Source organism: Mya arenaria, chromosome 17 (genome assembly GCF_026914265.1).
Source record: "Mya arenaria isolate MELC-2E11 chromosome 17, ASM2691426v1".
In the NCBI taxonomy this organism is placed as follows: domain Eukaryota; kingdom Metazoa; phylum Mollusca; class Bivalvia; order Myida; family Myidae; genus Mya; species Mya arenaria.
Window position 1 is genome coordinate 8247324 of NC_069138.1, and position 23150 is coordinate 8270473.

The 23150-nt window shown below is 36.0% G+C and overlaps 2 protein-coding genes across 2 annotated transcripts in view; one reads left to right on the forward strand and one right to left on the reverse strand.

The window, feature by feature from the left end:
* The window catches only part of LOC128223142 (uncharacterized), a 6038-nt gene extending 771 nt beyond the window's left edge, over nucleotides 1-5267 (reverse strand). The window contains exons 1-9 of the mRNA XM_052932424.1: nucleotides 5202-5267; nucleotides 3725-3859; nucleotides 3491-3622; nucleotides 3217-3302; nucleotides 2576-2802; nucleotides 2028-2191; nucleotides 1780-1933; nucleotides 1120-1334; nucleotides 1-923 (exon numbers count right to left, since the gene is read on the reverse strand). The exon at nucleotides 1-923 is cut by the window's left edge and continues 771 nt beyond it. Of these exons, the coding sequence (XP_052788384.1) occupies nucleotides 711-923; nucleotides 1120-1334; nucleotides 1780-1933; nucleotides 2028-2191; nucleotides 2576-2802; nucleotides 3217-3302; nucleotides 3491-3622; nucleotides 3725-3859; nucleotides 5202-5222 (1347 nt within the window). The 5' untranslated portion in view covers nucleotides 5223-5267 and the 3' untranslated portion in view covers nucleotides 1-710. The remainder of the gene's footprint in view (nucleotides 924-1119; nucleotides 1335-1779; nucleotides 1934-2027; nucleotides 2192-2575; nucleotides 2803-3216; nucleotides 3303-3490; nucleotides 3623-3724; nucleotides 3860-5201) is intronic.
* Nucleotides 5268-7043: 1776 nt separating this feature from the next.
* LOC128223143 (uncharacterized) lies at nucleotides 7044-18987 on the forward strand. Its single transcript, XM_052932425.1, has 6 exons — nucleotides 7044-7236; nucleotides 13324-13843; nucleotides 14939-15163; nucleotides 15402-15496; nucleotides 17509-17631; nucleotides 17876-18987. The coding sequence occupies exons 1-6, from the start codon at nucleotides 7156-7158 to the stop codon at nucleotides 17936-17938; spliced, it is 1107 nt and encodes a 368-aa protein (XP_052788385.1). The 5' UTR covers nucleotides 7044-7155; the 3' UTR covers nucleotides 17939-18987.
* The last annotated feature ends 4163 nt before the right edge of the window (nucleotides 18988-23150 follow it).

Genomic DNA, 23150 nt, shown 5'->3' on the forward strand with positions numbered 1-23150 from the left:
ATCAACAAAAAACTGTATATATAAAACTGCTTAGTGTATTAAAATGCTTATCATTTTTCATCATTCTGAACTTTTGTTCTCGAACCAAAACCCATTTTTTATGAAACTGACCTTGATCAAAATGACCAAAAATGAACGTCCACTTTGTATATACCAATACATTTTTCTCAACTCAAACTATTGAGCAGAAACATTTGTTTTAAAGTTTGATCCAAACCTACTTCCCTTCATGCGCTTGCGATAAGTAACTAAATCCTGATACATCATTTCAATGATTATTACTAATTTACTTGAATATATTAAGCAGAGTCCGTTAAGTAGCTTCATTGGTCTTGACCATATATGCATAGTATTTTTTAATCCAACCGCAGTGTACATTTTACAGGAACATCCAATGTACTTAGTTTTATTACCACATGCTATTCTTATCTTAAGTTATTGAGTTATTTTTCCATCAAATATCTTGACCCCATATGTATATTATAATATGTTAAAACCTCATAAGATCTAGAACTATTCCAACCACACCATATTAAACAAAAAACAACAACATCTTTATATTTTAAATACACAAAATCTACTCAATGAAAATATTATCTCATATAAATATTGCTGTATGTACTAAACGTTATCTCCGTTATTCCTTAAATATTTTACCAAAGTGATATTTCGTAGCCTTCAATGTTTCAGTAGTTCAGTATTTTAATCAATTATGCGTCTTTTTCGTCGGTTATGTCTTCAATCTGCGGGTAAACCTGGTCGATCTCTTTCATCAGCTCACTTAATATAGCTTCCTTTCTGCTTTTTCTATCTTCAGCTGACAAGTTGTCAAGTGGTTTTGACAGGTACTCGTACAGGAAATCTATTTCCCTATCCGTCTCCGCAACATAGGCGCCGCAAAGTTGTCCGAAAAATCCCCAGTTCTGGATAAAAAGAAATCAAGCATTTTGAGGTGAACAAAAATCTTGAATATAAGTAAATCATTAAAGTGTAATTTATGTCAACATCTGAAATATTATTGACTGTACAAACACAAACCCTTAAAAATGGATCTTTCATTTAATGAATTCATCAAACATCATATAAACTGTGCCTTTATAAAGGAAACAATATTTTAACCTGTTCAGCTCTTTCTACGGACTTCAGGAAACGTGTCTGGTACCGTTCGTCTTCTATCTTTTTCAGGTAAACTTCTCCGGCTTTTGTGTCGTCTTTCAGGTACTTTGTTGCCGCTGCCATATCTTCCCAAAATTTAATAATCTTTGTAAAAAGTTTGTCCACATCTCCGAGGTGAGTTGCCGCTTCCTTAAGGTTTTGCACGTCACCAATGCCAACTGTAACAATGTGAAAGAAGGTTGTCTAAAATGTTTTAAAGATCCCCCTAAAAAGCATTAATTTACTTTACCGACTTATCCAAATGATTTTGATTCGATTGTGAAAGAAGTTAATGGTTTTTATGGACCACCCTCGAATCCGTTTCTTGGGCGGAAACCAGTACTATATACTCGTTTGGAAGCCAAACGTTTCGCCTGTTATCATCGATCTCATAATCTCTGCATTTAGGAGGCGAACTATATATCCTCCCTGGCCACTCTCACCCTAAAATGTCTGATTTCACGCAAGCTGACCATTATAACCACGAAAAGTATCGACAATTAGTAATATTTTTAGTCAACGACTTTAAATATATATATTTATTAAATATTCAAGAAAAGTAACCTAGTGAATAAATTTCATACCACTGAAAGTATATTAATAATAATCATACATCTATACTACCTGTTATATCTCTATTTAGTTTTTCGATCATGGCATGTCTTTCTAGCGCTTCTGCACGCTGTTTTTCTTCTTCAATTCGGAGTTTTACATGGTGCTCGTTCCTCGCCCTGTCCTCAGCATTCAGTAGATCATAGTGATCTCTTTTCAACTTTATCTAAAAAACAACATCAAAAGGGCGATATAAAACTACCATTCGAGAGACATAGGCACATGTGATTCATTGGCATGGATACCGGGTGCATAATTACCTGACTTTTCATCTTCCTGTCTTTAAAAAAGCCTGATATGAGACCGACACCAGCAGTTAGTATGGTTTTGGCGGCTTGTGGGACGCCTCCAATAGACAACGATCCCAACACATCGTCTATGATTGTTGGACCGTCGTCTACGTCCAAGGCTTTTATGTCCTTTTCTACAATGAAAAAATGGAAACTGCAAGGACAAGAACAGTAGTGTAGACTTCCAGTTAAAACCTTAACCAATATCAGGTGCAAAGGCTCCGAGATGAAGTACAAACAAGCACTATCAAGAACCACAACTCTACTTGACAACAAACTAAAAAAATATCAAACTTAGTCATTGGTAAAAGTTTGGTTTTGGAAAAGTAGCTGCCATCTATACAGTAGTGACATATGTAATATTTATCTTTTACAAAATTATCAACAGCTGTCTGGCAACAACTCAACCCCTTAAAATGAACGATATTGTTGATACATTCCATATCCCGTATTTTCTATAAACATTATCATATTCTTATTTATCAATAATGTATAAATCAAATGTGCAAAGCACCTACCAATCTCTTGGCCCATGGCCTTCTTCCTAGATCGAAGATCTTCCAGCTCCTTATCAGATTTTGCCAAATCTTCTTTCAACCTCTGAGCACTTTCTTTCGCCTGCTCTTGTTTCTTTTCTTCTAACTCCTTTTCTATCTTCTTTTGCTCGTTAGTTTTCTTGACTGTTGTATTTCGTTCGTCAACTTCTCCAAGATTTTTCTGAACTTTTCCTTGTATCTTGTAATAACTACAATATAAGGTACAAAAAGAAGTCGTCACTATACGACTATATAGGATAAATGCACCTATAATAGGTAGGAAACAATTGCATATTCCCGAAAATGACATGTCATTGTTCTAAACAGTGGTAATGATCAACAAAAATGTGTTGTGTCGCTATTGTTGTATCTAATAGACTGAAGTAGCAGCTGATATGTGTAAAACCATTTGAAAATGAGAGGAAAGTCACCTTTAATTAGTTTGAATTGAAGTAACACATAATGATTCGTAAAGTCTATGTCAGGCCCATAACACTTTATGCTTTTAAGAAATATATAATTGTAAATACAATGCATGAAAATTGCTAAGTGTAAGTATTTTCATTTTGTAACGTGATAATTAAGACAAACACATATCGATATAAAGTCCATTATGGCGGTACCTTGCCTTTGTCTTTTCAGATTCTGTCTTCATATCTTCGGCAAGATCGAGTATTTGCCCAAACGTGTCTTTGACTATGTCAACGTCCTTGCAATAAAAATGTGCCATTATCATTATATCACAGACAAACATCAATATGAAAATATCGTTTTGTAAACAACAACTAGTTTATTGACACAGGTAGTCAGATAGTCGAACGCTTATGGTATGGATATAAAATGGCAATACGAACCGTATATTTTATTTATAAACAAAAACTTCAGTAATATTCTTACCCCAAGTTCGACGCCGTCACGAATCATTGGCAACAACGTTTGCACAACATGTTTTGACGTCATGGTAAACTTCTTCATTAAGCCTGATGTCATCAAATGCTGTGCTCGAGCATCGTTAGCTGTTAGGCGAACCTTAAATGTATTACGGTAAAAATGGTTAAAGGATACGTATCATTGATATTAATGGTTAAAAATATACTTTCAATGGAATCGATTGCAATTTTCTGAGTTCACCTCTTTTGCAATATCAGGATGGTCGATCAAATTCAGGTAGCCTAGTTCAAGGTATCGCGCCACCTCCCTTTGGGAATGGTACAGGCGAACTGCGGTGAGCTGCAGCGTATCATCTTTCTCAAGCAACACCGAATTCTACAAATGTAAGTAGGAATCGAATTTATACTGGTGAGTCTTAATCACTAATTTAACTTACTTTATTAAAGCTGCATTTAGTTAAATATCTTAAATATGTCAAAGATACTCTAAATCATCCCGAAATACCAAAATGCCATCGGCCGAGTAGTGCTCTTTGCAATTACATTGAATAGTTTCAATTCATACATTTAGTATATAGTTTTTAATACAGAATGTTTCATGAACGATGAGGTGGAGAGGCTGTGCACTTGAAATCTTTTAAGAAATAGAAACAGTCCAAAATCCGAGAAAACAACATGTGTTTCTATAATTTATCGAACATGTTGCCGCTTGTCTAGCATTGACCAAACATTCCGTCATACCACTTTGAGATTCTTTTCTATCGATATTAAAACGTAAGAACAATGCATATGTATTTTTGCTAATGGTAACACGCACACACGTACGCACACATACACACACACACACGCACGCACGCACGCACGCTCGCTCGAATGAACGCAGGCACGCATGTACGCACACCCACACACATACGCACGCACGCACGCACGCACGCACGCACACACACGCACACACACACACACACACACATATATATATATATATATATATATATATGAATATCACACATACACACTTAAGAACCTATCTAGATTTAATTTATTCAAAGATTGTATAAATATAAACTATAACGTTATTAACAAAATGAAATAAGGTTACTGTAGAGCACCAAATGAGTGTTGATATGTTCACCTAACTTAACGAGTTATTCAACCTTTATGATTTAACGTGTATCTCTCTATTTGTAAAAAGAAGTATTTCCTTTAAAAAATCGTCGCCATATTTCAATTTAAATACCTTCTTCTTAAAATGTATACATTTCAATTGACATTATAATACAAAACAAAATCATAAACTATTATTAGTTATTTAAAATCAATAAAACATTCCACAAGTTATCGTTAGCTTAATCTTCAATTATTGAACATTACCATAATGTTTAAACTTTTGCGGTAATTATACACATCCTATTGTGCGTGCATTGTATGAATTGTGCTAGATAAGCTAGTTGCGTTATTTATGAGTTTAAAGCAAACGTATTGCATACATTTAAACCTGTAGCATGGCAAACCAATCATTTCTGGATGCTGAAGATTAGCAAACAGTGATTTAATTTAGTATGGCAATGGTCAAACACAAAATAATACAAGGAAACCGCTTTTAAAAGCATCAGTGATATACTTATTGAGGTAATTGTGTATGTTAGAATTACAGAATATTATTTATTATTATTTATTTTAATTAAAAATTATTTTTAGATTGTTTTCAGAAGTTTTACCTCGAGTTTTGACATAGCCATTGTCCTGTTCTCCTGCGAATATAAAGCTGTTATGTGAGCGAGCAATTATAGGTTCCTTGCTCCGGAAGTTTACCGAACACATATTGGTAACGTGGGCTGACCTAAACATTAAATTATTGACACGATTTCGAATATGCATTTGCATATAGTAAGGTATATGTCTGTTTCAATTGCATTCCAGTTTTGAGTTCAAATCCAAATGTTTGATGTTGACATATTGATGTTTTAAACCGTGATAATTTTTAATTATTAAAATTACTTAGAATTATATATACTATAAGTATTTATATAAACACCCACAAACAAACACACACACTAATGGTCGATGTATGTATAAAAAATCAAAAGTTTAGCTAGCACTAAGCCAAATGACCAGTAATGGGTGCAAGCTTTTCTACCATTTACTATGTTTCACGTGTATTTTAAATACATTTATGTTTTGGTGCGTTATAATTTTGAAGAAATATACAAATATTTAATGGGTCTGACGTTCTAATATTCAAAAGTTAATAAAAAGGAAACGTTGGATATTGTTTTTAATTTTTAATATGTGTATTGCATTTTGATACTCATGATTTTCATGTCACTATTTGCCAAGGCGTACAATTTGATCAAGTTTTAACAGTTTAACACAATATTTGATTCTCGATTTAGGTGACATATGATATGTTATGCTTGGTTTCAGAAAGAGATGACATCGGTAATACAAAGTCTCATTCTATATTAAAATGACATATATAGCACAATGTTTGGTTCTAGATTCAGATTACCCAGCTTATTCGCAACATATCACCCCGAAAATCATATAGATGTCTTATGATCGGATAGTTAATTTAATCAGCCTGTCTTCGAACATATCGTAGACAGGTTTTGAATTTTGAAAAAAATACATTAAAAATGTAAAGGGACAATTCCACTTGCCATAAAAAAAGTACCGCTTTTTGTAATTTTTTGTGCTGCGACATTTAATGATTGTTTTCGTATTAGCAATTTGTTAATTTTGCTAAAACATAAAATATGTTCTTCTTATTTTGCTCAATAAAGAGAATTCTGTAACTCTGACTACGTTCGCTGTAGTAGCCTCCCTTGACTTCATTACACAAAACTACGTAACACATTCGAATTCATACGCGCATTTAACAGATGTCGGTAAATTTAAATCAAATTGAAACCGTAAAATAAAAAGGAATAATTAAATAGGCGGGTATATAATAAATGGAATATTACGATAAAACGCTTTTCTGGTGACCTGCATCACGTCTCGTTCGGTGAGTAAACATGTATCCGTCTCGACCTGTGGTCTCAATGGATACGTGTTTACACACCGAACTCGACGTGATACAGGTCATCAGAAAAGCGTCCTGTCATAAAATCCCCTATCTATATATACACTGTTAGAAAGTGGCACAAGGCAAGAGCCAGAACGCCACTGAACGGAGACACAATCGTATAAACACAACACAAATCAATGCTTAAAAATGTATGGATCTTACTGAAAAAAATAACATGTTATATTTCAAATATAGTATTTATCCTTATCTCGTCTTTTTTCCATACGAATGATATATATCTAAATGGCGTTAGGACTTTGAGGTACACAAATTTTGGAACATTCCTTGTGATCATGAGTGCTGTGCATGAAACAATCTGCGGCCAAATTTTCAAAAATCCGATACTAAAAGTATAAATAGCTTCTTGGAAGGACTTTATGTGTGTGCAATCATGGAATCAGTGCAATATTGAATAACTAATTATTATAATACCTTAACGTTTGTTTGTCTGTGATGCACATAATTTCGAGTCGATCAAATCAGCCAATATCTGATTTTCTAAAAGGCAAAAATACGGGCTTAAACATGCAATGGGTTACTCTTTGTGCAATAATAATGCATTCGCCTTAATTTGCTCAACTTTTATTCGTTGAAAAGTCAAAATGTTATTTTTGTTCAACCAAAATATTTTAAAAAAAAAAGTTGAATACTATCGAAAAAGTATGGATTTGCACATCGATAAGGTAATAATGTTTATCTGATTTGTTATTTAAATCCGAAACATTACTGTTTTATATATTGATTGTAATATAGGGTTATTATAGTAAGGAATATAATGATGATGATAATAATAAAGATGATGATGATGATGATGATGATGATGATGATGATGATGATGATGATGATGATGATGATTATGATGATTATGATTATGATGATGATGATGATGATGATGATGATGATGATGATGATGATTATGATGATTATGATGATGATGATGATGATGATGATGATGATGATGATGATGATGATGATGATAATGATGATGATGATGATGATGATGACGATGATGATGATTATAATGATTATTATATTGATTATTATTATTATAATTATTATTATTATTATTATTATTAGTAGTAGTAGTAGTAGTAGTAGTAGTAGTAGTAGTAGTAGTAGTAGTAGTAGTAGTAGTAGTAGTAGTAGTAGTAGTAGTCGTAGTAGTAGTAGTAGTAGCAGCAATAGCAGCAGCAGCAGCAGCAGCAGCAGCAGTAGCAGTAGTAGTAGTAGTAGTAGTAGTAGTTGTAGTAGTAGTAGTAGTAGCAGTAGCAGTAGCTGTAGCAGTAGCAGTAGCAGTAGCAATAGGAACAGTTCCATTGACCATTTTTCCAGTGATGTTATTACTTTTCCCGTCACCATTGTTATCTCGTCGAATGATTTTGACACAGCTCCCGTCATCTTTGTTATACCTCCCGATGATGCTGTTACTGCTCTCGTCACCATTAATATCCCTCCTGATGCCGTCACCATTGTAACTCTTCCTGATAATGCTGCTACTGCTCCCGTCACCATTGTAACCCTTCTTGAGTATTTTGTTAATGCTCCCGTCACCATTGTAACCCTTCCTGATGATGCTGTTACTGCTACTGGCACCATTATTACCCCTTCCAATGATGTTGTTACTGCTCCCGACACCATTGTCACCTCCCCTGATGATTTTGTTTCTGCTCCAGTCACCATTGTTATCTCTCCTGATAATATTGATACTTCTCCCGTCACCATTGTTACCCCTCCTGGTGATGCTGTTACTACTCCCGTCACAGTTGTTACCCCTCCTGGTGATGTTGTTGTAACTGCTCTAGTCACCATTGTTACCCTCCTAATGATGCTGTAGCTACTCCCGTCACCATTGTTACCATCCCTGATGATGCTGTTACTGCTCCCGTCACCATTGTTATCCCTCCCAATGCTGTTGTTAATTATAACGTCACCATTGCTACCCTCCAGATGAAGTTATTACTGCTCCCATCATCATAGCACCCTCCTAATGATGTTGTTAGTGCTCCCGTCATCATTGTAATCCTTTCTGATGATGTTGGTACTGCTCTCGTCACCATTGATACCCCTCCTGATGATGGTGTAACTGCTCCTCTAACCATTGTTATCCCTCTTTATGATGCTCTAACCGCTCCCGTCACCATTGTTTCCCCTCCTGATGATGCTGTTCCTGCTCCCGTCACCATTCTTATCCCTCCTGATGATGTTGTTACTGCTCCTGTCAACATTATTATCCCTCCTGATGTTTTTACTGCTCCTGTCACCATTGTTATCCCTCCTGATGATGCTGTTACTGCACACGTCAAAATTATTATCCCTCCTGATGATGCTTTTAATGCTCCCGTCACCAATGTTACCCATCCTGATGATGTAGTTTCTGCTCCCTTCACCGTTGTTATCCTTCCCAATGATGCTGTAACTGCTCCCGTCACCATTGTTATATCTCCTAATGATGTTGATACTTCTCCTGTCACCATTGTTATCCCTCCTGATGATGCTGTTAGTGCTCCCGACACCATTGTTATCCCTCATGATGCTGCTGTTACTGCTCACGTCACCATTGTTATCATGCCAGTGATGTTGTTCCTGATCCCGTCACCAGTGTTATCCATCGTGATGATACTGTTACAGCTCCCGTCACCGTTGTTATCCATCCTAATGATGCTGTTACTTCTCCCGCCATTACAGCGACCCCTGCTCTCGTCAAAACTGTTATCCCGCCTGAGGATGCTGGTACTGCTCCAGTCATCATTGTTACCCCTCCTGATGATGCTTTTCCTGCTTCCGTCACCATTTTGTCCTCTCCCTATGATGCAGTTACTGCTCCTGTCACCATTGTTATCCATCATGATGATGCTGTTTCTGCTCCCGTTACCATTGTTATCCCTCTTTATGTTGCTGTTCTGCTCCTGTCACCATTGTAACCCCTCCTGATGATGATGTTAGTGCTCCCTTCACCATTGCTATCCCTCCTGATGATGTTGTTGCTGATTCCATCACCATTGCTATCCCTCCTGATGATCTTGTTACTGCTCCCGTCTTCATTGATATCCATCCTGATGATGCTGTTATTGCTCCAGTCACCATTGTTACCCCTCCTGATGATGCTGTTACTGCTCACGTCACCATTGTTACTCCTCCTGATGATGCTGTTACTGCTCCCGTCACCATTGTTATCCCTCCTGATGATGCTGTTACTGAACCCGTCACCATTGTTATTCTGTCTGACGATGCCTTTACTGCTCCCGTCACCATTGTTATCCCTCCTGATGATGCTGTTTCTGCTCCCGTCTCCATTGATATCCCTCCTGAAGATGTTGTTACTGCTCAAGTCACCATTGATATCCCTCCTGATGTTGCTGTTACTGCTCCTGTCACCATTGTTACCCCTCCTGATGATTCTGTTACTGCTCCCGTCACCATTGATATCCCTCATGATGATGCTGTTACTGATCCCGTCACCATTGTTATCCCTCCTGATGAAACTGATAGTGCTCCCGTCACCATTGTTATCCCCCCTGATGATGTTGTTACTGATCCCGTCACCATTGTTTTCCCTCCTGATGATGCTGTTACTGATCCCGTCACCATTGTTTTCCCTCCTGATGATGCTGTTACTGATCCCGTCACCATTGTTTTCCCTCCTGATGATGCTGTTACTGCTCCCTGTAGAATCTCCATTTGAGAGCCTCAACAAATTTAGCTTAATTAATAGCACAATGTTCAAATGATACAAACTAATATGGGGTCAACATTAATTAAATGAAAATGAATGAGTATCAGAAACCTAGGTTACGGGGCGTTGACTGACTTACACATATAAAAGTCATTTCACAATTTTAATCGAATCGAATACTTTGATGCAGTTTGTTCCTCCGATGAATGTATTTGGCCCAGTGGTAATGTGGCCTCTAACGGAAAAAAACACCTTAACTTACTACAGACCACAAAAAAATGATATTTTCCACTCAAAAATCTGATGGAAAACAGTTTATGTGTTTTGGAATAGTTTCGTATTGCATCATACTATGTTACTTAGCAAATATTTAACAGATATTGATGTTTAAATAAGGTTATAAAATAACTACATCCACTTATATTAAGGAATTTTTGCCACATTCTTCCATATTTTTCTTTTTGTGATTTTTTATTTGTAATTGTTTTTTAAGCATATATCTTGACGAAACGATTATTTCAATCTAGAAACAATATACGCGTAACATCAACTGTTTTCTTATCCTGCAAATTCCTATTAATTGCATGCGTTTAAAATCCCTTGTATCGAGTGTCATAATGTTCTTTTATATCGCATCTGTTTAATTACCGTCTAAACATTTGCATGATTTAAATTCAAAAAGTCGAAACCGGAGAAGAGATCCGTCATACACACTTTGTGTTTGTATTCTTTATCACACATTAGTCTATTGTGTACACAACATTTCTTTTGAAATACTATTAGAAGAAATAAGGGCGTGTGTCGTTGAGTATAAATGATATGTAATAAGATAAATATTATGTTAGTTGTTTGACCTTCTGGATCGGATGACCTCTCGTACTTGAGTTTATACACGAATGTACCTTATATCTCCGTTGCGCAAGTACATGTAACTCGATAAGATACAACCGACTAATGTAATGTTCGCTGCTAATATCATAATTGACATCGCCAGCATGATAAACATCATTATATAGTTTGATATATTACTATATATATGCAGTCATTTTTATATATAATAATTTAAGAATACACGTAATAAATCCCGCAGTCAATGTCCATTGATGTATAAGCCTTTAAATTTAGCGTCAACCCGTAACCAAAAAAAAACACAACAAAACTTAAATTTGTTGCCTTTTAATCAAAGTTTAAGAAACTGGATACGAAAAAGTAATATAGCATTATATATATTATTATCGACAAAGGCTCGTTTAGTAAATTCTTCTTTACTCGCTTCATTAATCATTAAAATAATGTGATATTAAACAATTATTTTTTCAAACTAAAGACGTAATATATACCACGTCATACAATTTCAAAATTTTCAACATGCAACTGAGTTTAAAACAAAACTGAGTATGAATGACAAAAAATAAATAATTGTTTACAGTAGGCAGTATCTAAATGAATGTACATTGATTTTCTTGTAACTGATAAAATGAACTATACATACTTGAGATTCAATTTCAAACTTCCTTGTTTATGACGCATGTGTGAATATAAATTTTAAATATGATTAGATTCTATTATGAATAAGCTAAGCTACAATTTGGATCTCACTGTTAGTATTGTGTGCGTTTTCAAAGCTTGCAAACCTACACGCTAGGACAACAGATCAAAATAGTTAGGCATTAGCATAATCTGATCAGAATAATTGCACTGCCACAGTATCAAGATGCGCATTTCGTTTTGTCGATTGTCTATATCTATTAATTTATAGTTTGATTGCTAAGATCGTTGGCTCCGCATTTAGCAGCGTTGTTAGGAGATTTATTTTTATGGTTATACAATTGACCACGGGGACACACTTTTCACATTCAACTAAGTGCGCAAAGGCATCAAATATATTTATGTTTCACCGTATTACATTAAAAACAATCGATTAGAACTTTGTTCAAATAACAAAAGTATGTATATAAATGCAATTAACATAATTACAAAAACTCTGAATATTATTGATTTTGAATGTTTTTAAGTCCCATTATGTTTTAGTGATGCAAATTTATTTTTGTATGTACATCCAGATGGCCTGTCTTTACCTTTTTGACCTTTTTAACCCCCAGAATGATTAACATTTTGACAAAAACATGAGCGAGTATCTGTCTGCCATTTTTTTTTACTAAACAACACTTGATGCTAGACCCCGCCCACTTATCTGCCTCATTAGCATAAAGTAAGTCAGGGGACCAGTTTGGAATTTTGACGGTATTCCCATACTTTCTTTTAATAAAGCATCTTGTGAACCTTGGGAATTTATCAGCCATTATATGAAACTCTTTCAAAGTTATATACTCACATTTTTTTCTGCGATCCTTTAAACGTAAGTGGCCCTGGCGCATTAGAATATATTAAAATACATTACTTTCATACATTTATTTTATGTAAAGTGGGAACTGAACATCGACCCTTCGAATAACTGATCTTGCTTTGTACCACTGGGCTATCGCAGCTATAAATTAAAGAATCATAACTTCGATTAGTGAAGTAGGGAAATTCCGTGGTAAGGTTTACATTGAAATTTCATTTAACGTTGTTGTTTTCTTTACTAATTTCCCTTTCATAAAAATATCCAATATATGTTTTCGTTTATTTTTTATTTACAATGAAACACACGACAAGGATGAAATACAGAATAATTGTATAGAAATCTAAACAGCTGCTCTTGAACAAAATAATGACCACACGGATTATTGATATAAATGTATAGCCTATATAATATTAACAGATTACTCGCGAACTCAAAATACTATTTTGTTAAGTGTTTGTTTCATTCAAAACACAATCAACTTAAACATATGTTTCTTGTGAAACCTTGCAAAACATGTATCACAGACCTGTGTATAGGCTTTGGCAAAAAAGCGGAACATATTCGAACTGTAAGCGTTGGTTGTAAAGAATATGACAGAATGGTTTATTGGTATAAGGGAAAGTAAAAGTGTTCAATCCATTATTGCATAACTTCAGGGGGAATAAAGTATATAAAAGCGTTTCAAAAAATGTTTTAACCGAACACGATGTGATAAATGGTTTTAATTTTAATGTTATGTTCAATTCGCAGATAACTTCCGACGTGAAATTATCAGACGACCTGACGAGGCAACTGGAAACTACTCGGCTACATGCTCAATCATATGATAAACTGGTTACAAACGAATTTAAAGTGTTGTCAGGTACAGAGGGTGCCATTGCCGATGCAGTCACACCTTCCGATGTGCATGTTTCCTCATCTTCCCAGTCAGTAAAAGAAGCACAGAAAAAACTTACAGAAATATCGGAAAATGTTGCAATTCAGCAAAGGTCACTGCAGGTCGAGCTTGAACAAAATCGAGAAATATTAAAGCGAAGCAAACGTCTCAAAGAACAGAAAGAAAATGAAATGAAAGGATGTAAGCAAAGTATCGAACATGAAGAAAAAAAGTTTGAACTGTATACGGAATTGGCTAAGGGTGCACAAGCTGACGTCGATGAATACGAAAAGAGGAGCGATGAAGCTTTCGAAAGAACAATGCAAAGCGGTGGTGTCGCCGCAACTGGAGGCCTATTATGTTACTTTGGAGCTGTTGCCGCACCCTTCACAGGTAATAATTTATGATTTGAATGCATTAACATGTACCCATATTTTGTTTGCTTCTAAAACATGAGCCAATTCAAAGTTCGATGAAAGTTTCATATCTTGAGTTTTTAGCACAGTGATCATCGAGATGTCGCTTGATTAAGCCATATTGTGTAAGTTTGTTGAAATAAACATTATGATGATAACTGAATAATTAACAATCTTGTTCATGCTTTTGAAGGCACAAATATCGAACACTTGAAGTAATGTTCTCTAAGATAATACACCATTCTTTAAATGTTTCGCTTAATTTTAACAAAAGGATGTAGAAACAGATGAGTGCTCAATCATGTCAAAAGTAAACCTTGCGAAAATACATGTACATGACAATTTGATTAATAACACTTAGCTGCCAAATGACATTTCCTTTACTGTGTTTTTGAATGTCTTGAATGTAGGTCAACATTACTGCAAGGCATCAAAGGGGCTCACATGCCCTGTGACGTCATTTTCCCACTTGCTATATTTTGACATATTAGAATATTGAACGGCATTTTATAAATAATTATTTAACGAAACAAGGTGAAACTATGCAAGTGTTTAAAAATCTGGCAAATGAACTTGTTTCTGTAGTTTTATTGATATAAATATCGCTAAGGCAAGAATTTTCGATCGCCTGAAACACACACATGTTTTAACAGATACTAGCGATTTGTTTCCTTTCCGGATTTGTACCGTTAAATAGTATACAATTTTCTTTGACGAAAAGTAAATTGATTGAACAGATAGACACATTATAAAGCATGAGCCTCATCTTAATTCAGTATACAAATCTGGTAATAATATATTATGTAAATGTTTATATTTACGCCATTTACCCCCTCAATCTGAATTGAAAAACGAAAATAAAACTGGTTCCATTACACATTTCCGTTTAAGGTTTATTCTGAAGCATTTTTTAAAAAAAATCGTTATTGTAAACACAAATTTACCCCGAATAGGGTTCTGCCTAGCTTACATTTTTGCGCCCATATTTACTGCCAGCAAGATGGGTTATTCAAGTAACATTTAAGCATAATCTATTAGATAAATAAAGTATATTCAGTTTCCTCATTAACAGGAGGTTTAAGTCTGGCTTTAGCTGCTGGGACTTTCGCTGCTGGGACGGGTATAGCTACTGTCTGGACAGTGTCTGCAATACAAAACGGAGTGGAATACGCTGAAACGAAAGACAAAATCAAAACATACACCCAAAAAGCGGATGAAGCAAGAGAAAACCAAGCAAAATGTCAAACGGAAAGAGCTGAGTTGAAAAGAAATCTTAAAAGCCTAGAACAAGAAATAGGTATCAACATTTATTTACTATACTGCCATTAACAAGCAACAGATAAATTATGTAATGATTCATGTTTTGTCAGATTTTTTCAATCCCAAATATTACAGCTTTTTGTAAGTTTTTATGCCAAATATTATAAGTGAATATATATGGGAACAATCACTTTCCTTTAAACAATGGGAACACAAATATTAACAACCATTTTATTAGACACAACGCTTGTGGATTATTTTAAGTGATTTTGTAGACTCTGCAGAAAAAAACATTAAAGATGTCCAGAATATGCTAGACATCTACTTCCTTTTAGAAACGGAATTGCACCAGATCTTAAAACGATTTCAGGTACATTTTTCTTTTGCTTAAATATTATTTAATATCATCAAACGAAGTAACCAGTGAATCAATATTGTGTTACAATAATAAAATTAATTTTCCTGAAAAGTACCTACGCACAGACTGAGAACAAATTGTAAGTTTAGTATACTGAATAATTACCAAACTTGCTACAGGTACTAAAATAAACTGGTCAATAAAAACACATATATTGTGTTTTTATTTATGTCCCTATATATTGATATGCATAACCGTGCCCTACCCTAAATACATAGTTGGAGATTGATATGCTTAACTACATTAAGGTTAGGACATAGATTATGATATCAATGCCGAAATATGTTTAAGGTTAGGGCATGGTTAAGCATATCAATGTTTAAGTAAGTCTTACTTGTCGGGCAGGATTAGGAATACCAACGTCTTAATATGTATAACGGGAAGGTCTTGGTTAAACATAATTAGCCGTTGGATGTACTTCGTCGTTAATATGCAAAATGATGTTCTGCCCATAAGACATACTAAGGCATAACTATTCCCAACCATGTACTATCCGTTTGACATACTTAGACGTTAATATGCCCAATCATGCTCTTCCCGTAAAACATTTTCATACATTGATATACCAAGCCATGTCCCAATCGTTATAGACATTGATAAGCCCAACACTCCCATACCCGTTAGATACAAATTATTTATTAGTATCGATTAAAGTGAATTTTTGCAGCCGAGTGAAATCGAAGTCTGCAAAAATCCACGAGAGTCGAATATGACATTCCGGATCAAAACGCAGTACTAATAACCCTTTTATAATATACATAATTGGTTAAATCACATGTTTTCATAATCAAAGCACTTTTTTTGTTTTATGATGTCATTTTAACATCGCGCAATGATATGTTTATGATGTGACGTCAGCAAAAAGGAATGAGGTTGTATTTACTTGGATTGGAAAACGGATTAACGCACTTTGCGATGTTGATAGTTTGATGGATATACAATAAACTAAACACATAACTGCTCTAACCGTCAGCCATATTGAGATACAAGTATACCCAACACTTTCCTACCCATTCGACATGCTTAGACATTGCTATGCCCAATTCTGCCCTACACATATACGTACTTAGACATTTTAATATCAAACCCTTCTCTACCCTTTATACATACTGAAAAATTGCTACGCCAAAGCCTGCCTTACCAGTTTGACAAACTTAAACATCCGTATGCCCAGTTCTGTCCAAACGGTTTGTCGAACCCTTCCCTGCACGTTAGTAATACATAAAAATGCTTTGTCGAACCCTTCCCTGCACGTTAGTAATACATAAAAATGCTTTGTCGAACCCTTCCCTGTACGTTAGTAATACATAAAAAAGCTTGACCAAACCTTCCCTACACATTAGTAATACATAAAAATGCTTTGCCCAACCCTTCCATACACGTTAGACGTATTCAAAATTACTACTTAGTATGTCAAACCCTGCCCTACACGTTATACACATTTAAAATGTCCATGCCAAACTCGGACCTACCCATTAGACATATTTAGAATGAGCTATGCACAACCTTGCCCTACACATTAGACATACTTAAAGTATTCTATACCCACCCCAGTGTGCTACGTTAACTCCTGCCCTACACATTAGACATACTTAAATTTTGCTATGCCCACCCCTGCCCTTCACGTTGGACATACTTAAATTTTGCTATGCCCACCCCTGCCCTGCACGTTGGACATACTTAAATCATGCTATGCTCACACCTGCCCTACACGTTAGACATACTTAAATTGTGATATGCCCAACCCTGCCCTACCCGTTAGACATATTTGAAATGTGCTATACCCAACCCTGCCCTTACCGTAAGACATATTTAAAATGTGCTTTACTAAAGCCTGCCCTACTCGTTAGAAACGTTGATTGACATAACCTTGCTCTTCATGTCAAACATATTTAACACGGGATTATAAAGTTTTAAAACTTTATATGTTAAAAGATAAAAATTATTTCGTGATCTTCTTCCAGCAAACAGACGTAGCTATGCACGCAGCCGCAATTGAAACCGAATCTTTCCTGAAAATTCAAAGAGCATTTACGAAACATAGCAATCAGACGGAAAGATTCGATAAATATGTGGATAATCTTAAGGTTGTATCAATAATGATTATTCTAAGAGCATCGTTTATAAATTGTCCACTACCAACTGTTGCTGTTATCAATACTGATTGTACTAAATGGCATGTTTTTTATCTATTTGTATTCCCGAAAAGTACTTACATACCAGTGTATAATCTTTATGTTTGTTTAAGCATTGTAAACAACTTACTAGGGACAAATACTATGTCTTACTTATTTCAGCTGCAATCAAAAGTGAATGTTTTTAACATTTCAGGAAAAGTGGCGTGAAATGCAGGACGTCATTCAATTTCAGCACAAAAGAAGGATACAACCATAATGTGCGTGACAAACATTTAAGTATAACAAACGCATAGTGCTGTCCTAGACATAGTCTGGATGTCATTTTGGAGCAGAATTATTTTATTTTTCTTTAAAAAAGCATGTATATAGGCTTCATAATTGTTTTTAATTTAAATTAACCACGAATCGCATATGCATTGAAATCTATGGAAATTACATTGAAGACAAATTAACACATTTGCTGAGTGTATCAACCCGAAAATGACATTATTACCACTTTGATTCTATATGAACTAACATACACTATGTTGAGGTTTTTAAAAAAAATGACGTCACACAGAACCGTGATTATCTCTAACTAATATTATTATACTCCATAGGTTCAAACAAGTTTAAGGCAAAACTTCGCAGATAGCTGTCTGTTAACTGTAGATGTCAGCATATTTGTGCAGACTAGAGTATTTCAATGACAGCTGATGTTGATATATGGTCGTTAAGTATCTGTAGCCATGCTTTTTAGAGAATGTGCTGTTGTTTTAATAATTCATTAACTTATGCTGATTCCGATAAGGTATTAATGTTGATGGAAGTGAGAGGTTGTGCCCTGCGAAAATGATATAACAGTACAAGGCGTCAGCACAAATAATTTTGTCTATTGGAGATATTATGGTATTTGTGTAATGTGTTTTTTGTATGGTAAAGTTATGTCTATATCATATATGTATCGTATTTGTTTGACCTTGATCTAAGTTGCAACGATGTGAAATATGGCATCTTTGACTCGACTTCACAACAATCTCTATTGTACTCCTGTTTCTCTGACTGTTCCAAGGCGGTAAACCTATCTTTGTTAAGGAAGATATATATATATATCCATGCGTAGTCTTATTTGCTGTTTAGTCATATTGTGTGTCTCGGGTTTGGTGAATTATAGGCCTTAACATTATGTTTGGATCATGGTTATAAAAACATGATTATATGCTTATCTTCGAATTTTCCATTGTTTTATCAAAACAAATTCCTTTTTTTTCGTTCTTGGCAACATTAGAGTTGAGAAGAACTAGTGCCGAGTGCGTATTGGATGGATGTTCTTACAATACGAATTTTATTTAACATTTGTGATGTATGTTGCATTGCTTGATGTATGCGTATTGTTTTCTTAGTAACATTGTTGGTAATGTTTATATTTCACTAATAAATGGTTTAGCTTACTGTGTAACAAAAAATGCTTGAAAAAATTGAAAAACCACATTTGCGATATATGGAGTACGAATTCGATTGTGTCTGTAAATACGGCTATATATGTTTGTTTTTTTTTATGTTTTACCTATGCTAACCGATATCAATATAATTTAATTATGGTAAAAGGACCATCACACAATAAGGTTACATAACTCCATATTATCATCAATACAAATGGATTTGCGCATACAGTCAGAGTTACATTCAAAAGCAACGCGAACAGTTCTTTGAACAGATTTTTCAAAGTAATGACCCCGAATACTAAATTACACCCCTAATTTGCTGCGGATGGTCACCCGACCCCCAATTTGTTTATGATGGATTGCATTGTTGATCAATCCATAGTTGCACTCTTAAGCGACGCGGACAGTCCCCTGAACAATATGCGCAGAGCAATGACCCCGAATACTGAAAAACAACCCTAATACGCTGAGGATGGTCACCCGACCCCCAATTTTTTGTGCCGGATAACATTTCTCATGCAGCCACAGTTGCACTCTAAAGCAACGCGGACAGTCCCCTGAACAATTTACGCACAACAATGACCATGAGTACTGAATTACACCCCTTATACGCTGAGGATGGTCACCCGACCCCCAATTTGTTTATTCTAGATGACATTGCTCATGCAGTCCGAGTTGCATTCTGAAGCAAAGCGAAACGTACCCTGAACAGTTTACACACGGCAATGACCCCAAATACTGAATTTCACCCCTAATACGCTGAGGATGGGCATCCCACCCCCAGTTTTTATTCCGTATGAAATTGTTCATGCACCCAGAGTTGCATTCTAAAACAATACGGACAGTCTCCTAAAACATTTACGTAAAGCAATGACCCCAAATACTAAATTACACAACTAACACGCTGAGTATGGTCACCCGACCCCAAAACTGTTTATTTTGGATTACATGCAGCAAGAGTTGCATTCTAAAGCAAGCGGACAGTCCCCTGAAAAGTTTACGCACATGATTTCGAATAACGAATAACACACCTAATACGCTGAGGTTGGTCACCCGACCCCCAATTTGTTTATTCTGGATAGCATTGCTTATGCAGTCAAAGTTGCATTCTAAAGCAACACGGACAGTTCCCTGAACAGTTTACTCAAAGAAATGGCACCGAATACAGAATTACACCCCTAATACGCTGAGGATGGTCACCCCACCTTTATTTGTTTATTCCATATTACAGTGTTCATGCAGCAAGAGTTGCATTCTAAAGCAACGCGGACATTTCACAGAACGGTTCACGCACAGCAATGACCCAGAATACTTAATAACACCCCTTATACGTTCATGATGGTCACCGGACTTCCCATTTTATATTCGGATAACTTTGCCCCTGCAGCCAGAGTTGCATTCTAAAGCAACGCGGACAGCCCCCTGAACAGTTTACGCACAACAATGACCCCAAATACTGAATTACACGCCTAATACGCTGAGGATGGTCACCCGACCCCCAATTTGTTTATTCTGGATAACATTGCTCTTGCAGTCAGAGTTGCATTCTAAAATCAACACAGACAGTCTCATAAACAATTTACGCACATCAATAACCTCGAATACTGAACCACACCCCTAATACGCTGAGGATGGTCACCCGACCCCCAATTTGTTTATTCTGGATAACATTGCTCTTGCAGTCAGAGTTGCATTCTAAAACCAACACAGACAGTCTCATAAACAATTTACGCACATCAAGAACCTCGAATACTGAACCACACCCCTAATACGCTGAGGATGGTCACCCGACCCCCAACTTGTTTTTTCTCGATAACATTGCTCATGCAGCAACAGTTGCGTTCTAAAGCAACGAGGACAGTCCACTAAACAATTTACGCACAGCAATGACCCCGAATACTGAATTACACCTCTAATACGCTGAGGATGGTCACCCGACCCATACTTTTTATTCTGGATTACACTCCTCCTGCGGCTAGCGTTATATTCGTAAGCAACGCGGACAGTCCCCTAAACAGTTTACGCAGAGCAATGACTCCGAGTACTGAATTACACCCCTTATACGCTAAGGATGGTCAACCGACCCCCAATTTGTTTATTCTGGATTACATTCCTCATCCTGTCACGCCTGGATTCTACAGAATCGCAGACAGTCCCCTGAACAGTTTACGCACAGCAATGGCCAAAAATACTTAAAAAACACCCCTGATACGCTGAGGATATTCATCCGACCCACAATATGTTTATTCTGGATTACATTGCACATGAAGTCAGAGTTGCATTCTTAAGCAATGCTGACAGTCCCCTGCACAGTTAACGCACAGCAATGAGCCGGAATACTGAAATACACTCCTAATACGCTGAGGATGGTCACCCGACCCCCAATTTGTTTATTCCGGATTACATTGCTCATGCAGTTAGAGTTGCATGTTTAAGCAAGCGGACAGTTCCTTGAACAGTTACGCACAGCAATGACCCCAAATACTGAATTACATCCCTAATACGCTTAGGATGGTCTCCCGACCTCCAATTGGTTAATTCTCGATTACTTTGCTCATGTAGTCAGAGTTGCATTTTAAAGCAACGCCGACAGTCCCCTGAACAGTTTTCGCACAGCAATGACCCCGAATCCTGAAATACACCCCTAAACGCTGAGGATGATAACCCGACCCACAATATGTTTATTCTGGATTAATTGCTCATGCTGTCAGCGTTGCAGTCTTAAGCAACGCGGAAAATCCCCTGAACAATTCACGCACAGCAATGACCCCGAATATTGAATTACCACGCTAATACGCTGAGGATGGTCACTCCACTCCCATTTTTTTTATTTCGTATTACATTGTTCATGCATCAAGATTTGCATTCTAAAAGCCTTATACGCTGAGGATGGTCACCAGACCCTCAGTTTTTTATTCCGGATAACATTATACATGCATCACGAGTTACATTCTAAAGAAACGAGAACAGTCCCCTGAACAGTTTCCGGACAGCAATGACCCTGAATACTGCGTTACACAACTAATATGCAGAGGATAGTCACACGTCCTCTAATTTTCTTATTGCGGAATATATTTTACATCCAGCCGGAGCTGCATTCTAAATCAACGCGGACAGTACTTTTAAACTGTTCACACTCCGCAATGACCCCGAATACTGAATTACACCTCTAACACGCTGAGAATGGTCAACCGACCCCCATTTTTTATTCATGACTGCAAAGCTCAAGAAGCCAGAATTGCATTCTAAAGTCCCCTGAACAGTTTACACAGAAATGACCCCGAATTTTTAAATTACACCCCTTAAATTATGCTGAGGATGGATTCCCGACCTCCACTTTGTGTTTGCAAACTCATGTATCCATTAATTACAATGCAATCGAATACTGGCCTGTTGTTTAGTCAGGAGGCTTCATGCAGATATGGTTTTGGTGAATTTGCTGCGAAATTGTGTTGGAAGTAAGTCATATTGACCCGCGAATTTCGGATTTCGCGGGAATTTTACAAAAAAAACAAGTAGGTTTTTCACTCGTTCGTGTTTTAAAAAAAGCTGAGGGAAAATCATGCGGGGTTTCAATAATACAAGATATAAGTGATATAAGTTATATAAGCACAAAACACCAGTTTATATTTAGAAGAGCATTATGCTTCAACACCAGAAGTGAAATAACGTAAAACAAAAACGCATTTCGTTACTTGGTTTTCCTCCTGCGGGATAAAATAACCAGATTTTGTAATTAACACGCAATCCATTCAATCGTTTTATTTTTGAGCTTATACATATTACTTTTAAGTAAAAAAATACTTTTGATGGATTTTTGAAGTGTTCTTTCTCTTATTTGAGAATTCAAGAAATTTAATGAATAGTTTACGGGAGAAAAGCACAGCAAAACTTAAGTATACCAATTTATGAAAAATAACACGATAAATGCACTTTAAACAGCGAAATATGTTTTGAACACATTTTTCTCAAGTGAATGTAATAAAGTTCAAATGCTATTTTAATGAAAAAAAGAAAAGAAATAAACTTCTGATTATAATAATT

What these genes read in the sequence shown, in the direction of transcription:
- LOC128223143 (XM_052932425.1), top strand. Translation starts at nt 7,156, where the DNA reads ATGTTATTTTTGTTCAACCAAAATATTTTAAAAAAAAAAGTTGAATAC. An exon ending in TGGATTTGCACATCGATAAG is followed by an intron (nt 7,237 to 13,323) that starts GTAATAATGTTT and finishes TTCAATTCGCAG; the next exon opens with ATAACTTCCGACGTGAAATT. An exon ending in AAGCCTAGAACAAGAAATAG is followed by an intron (nt 15,164 to 15,401) that starts GTATCAACATTT and finishes GTGATTTTGTAG; the next exon opens with ACTCTGCAGAAAAAAACATT.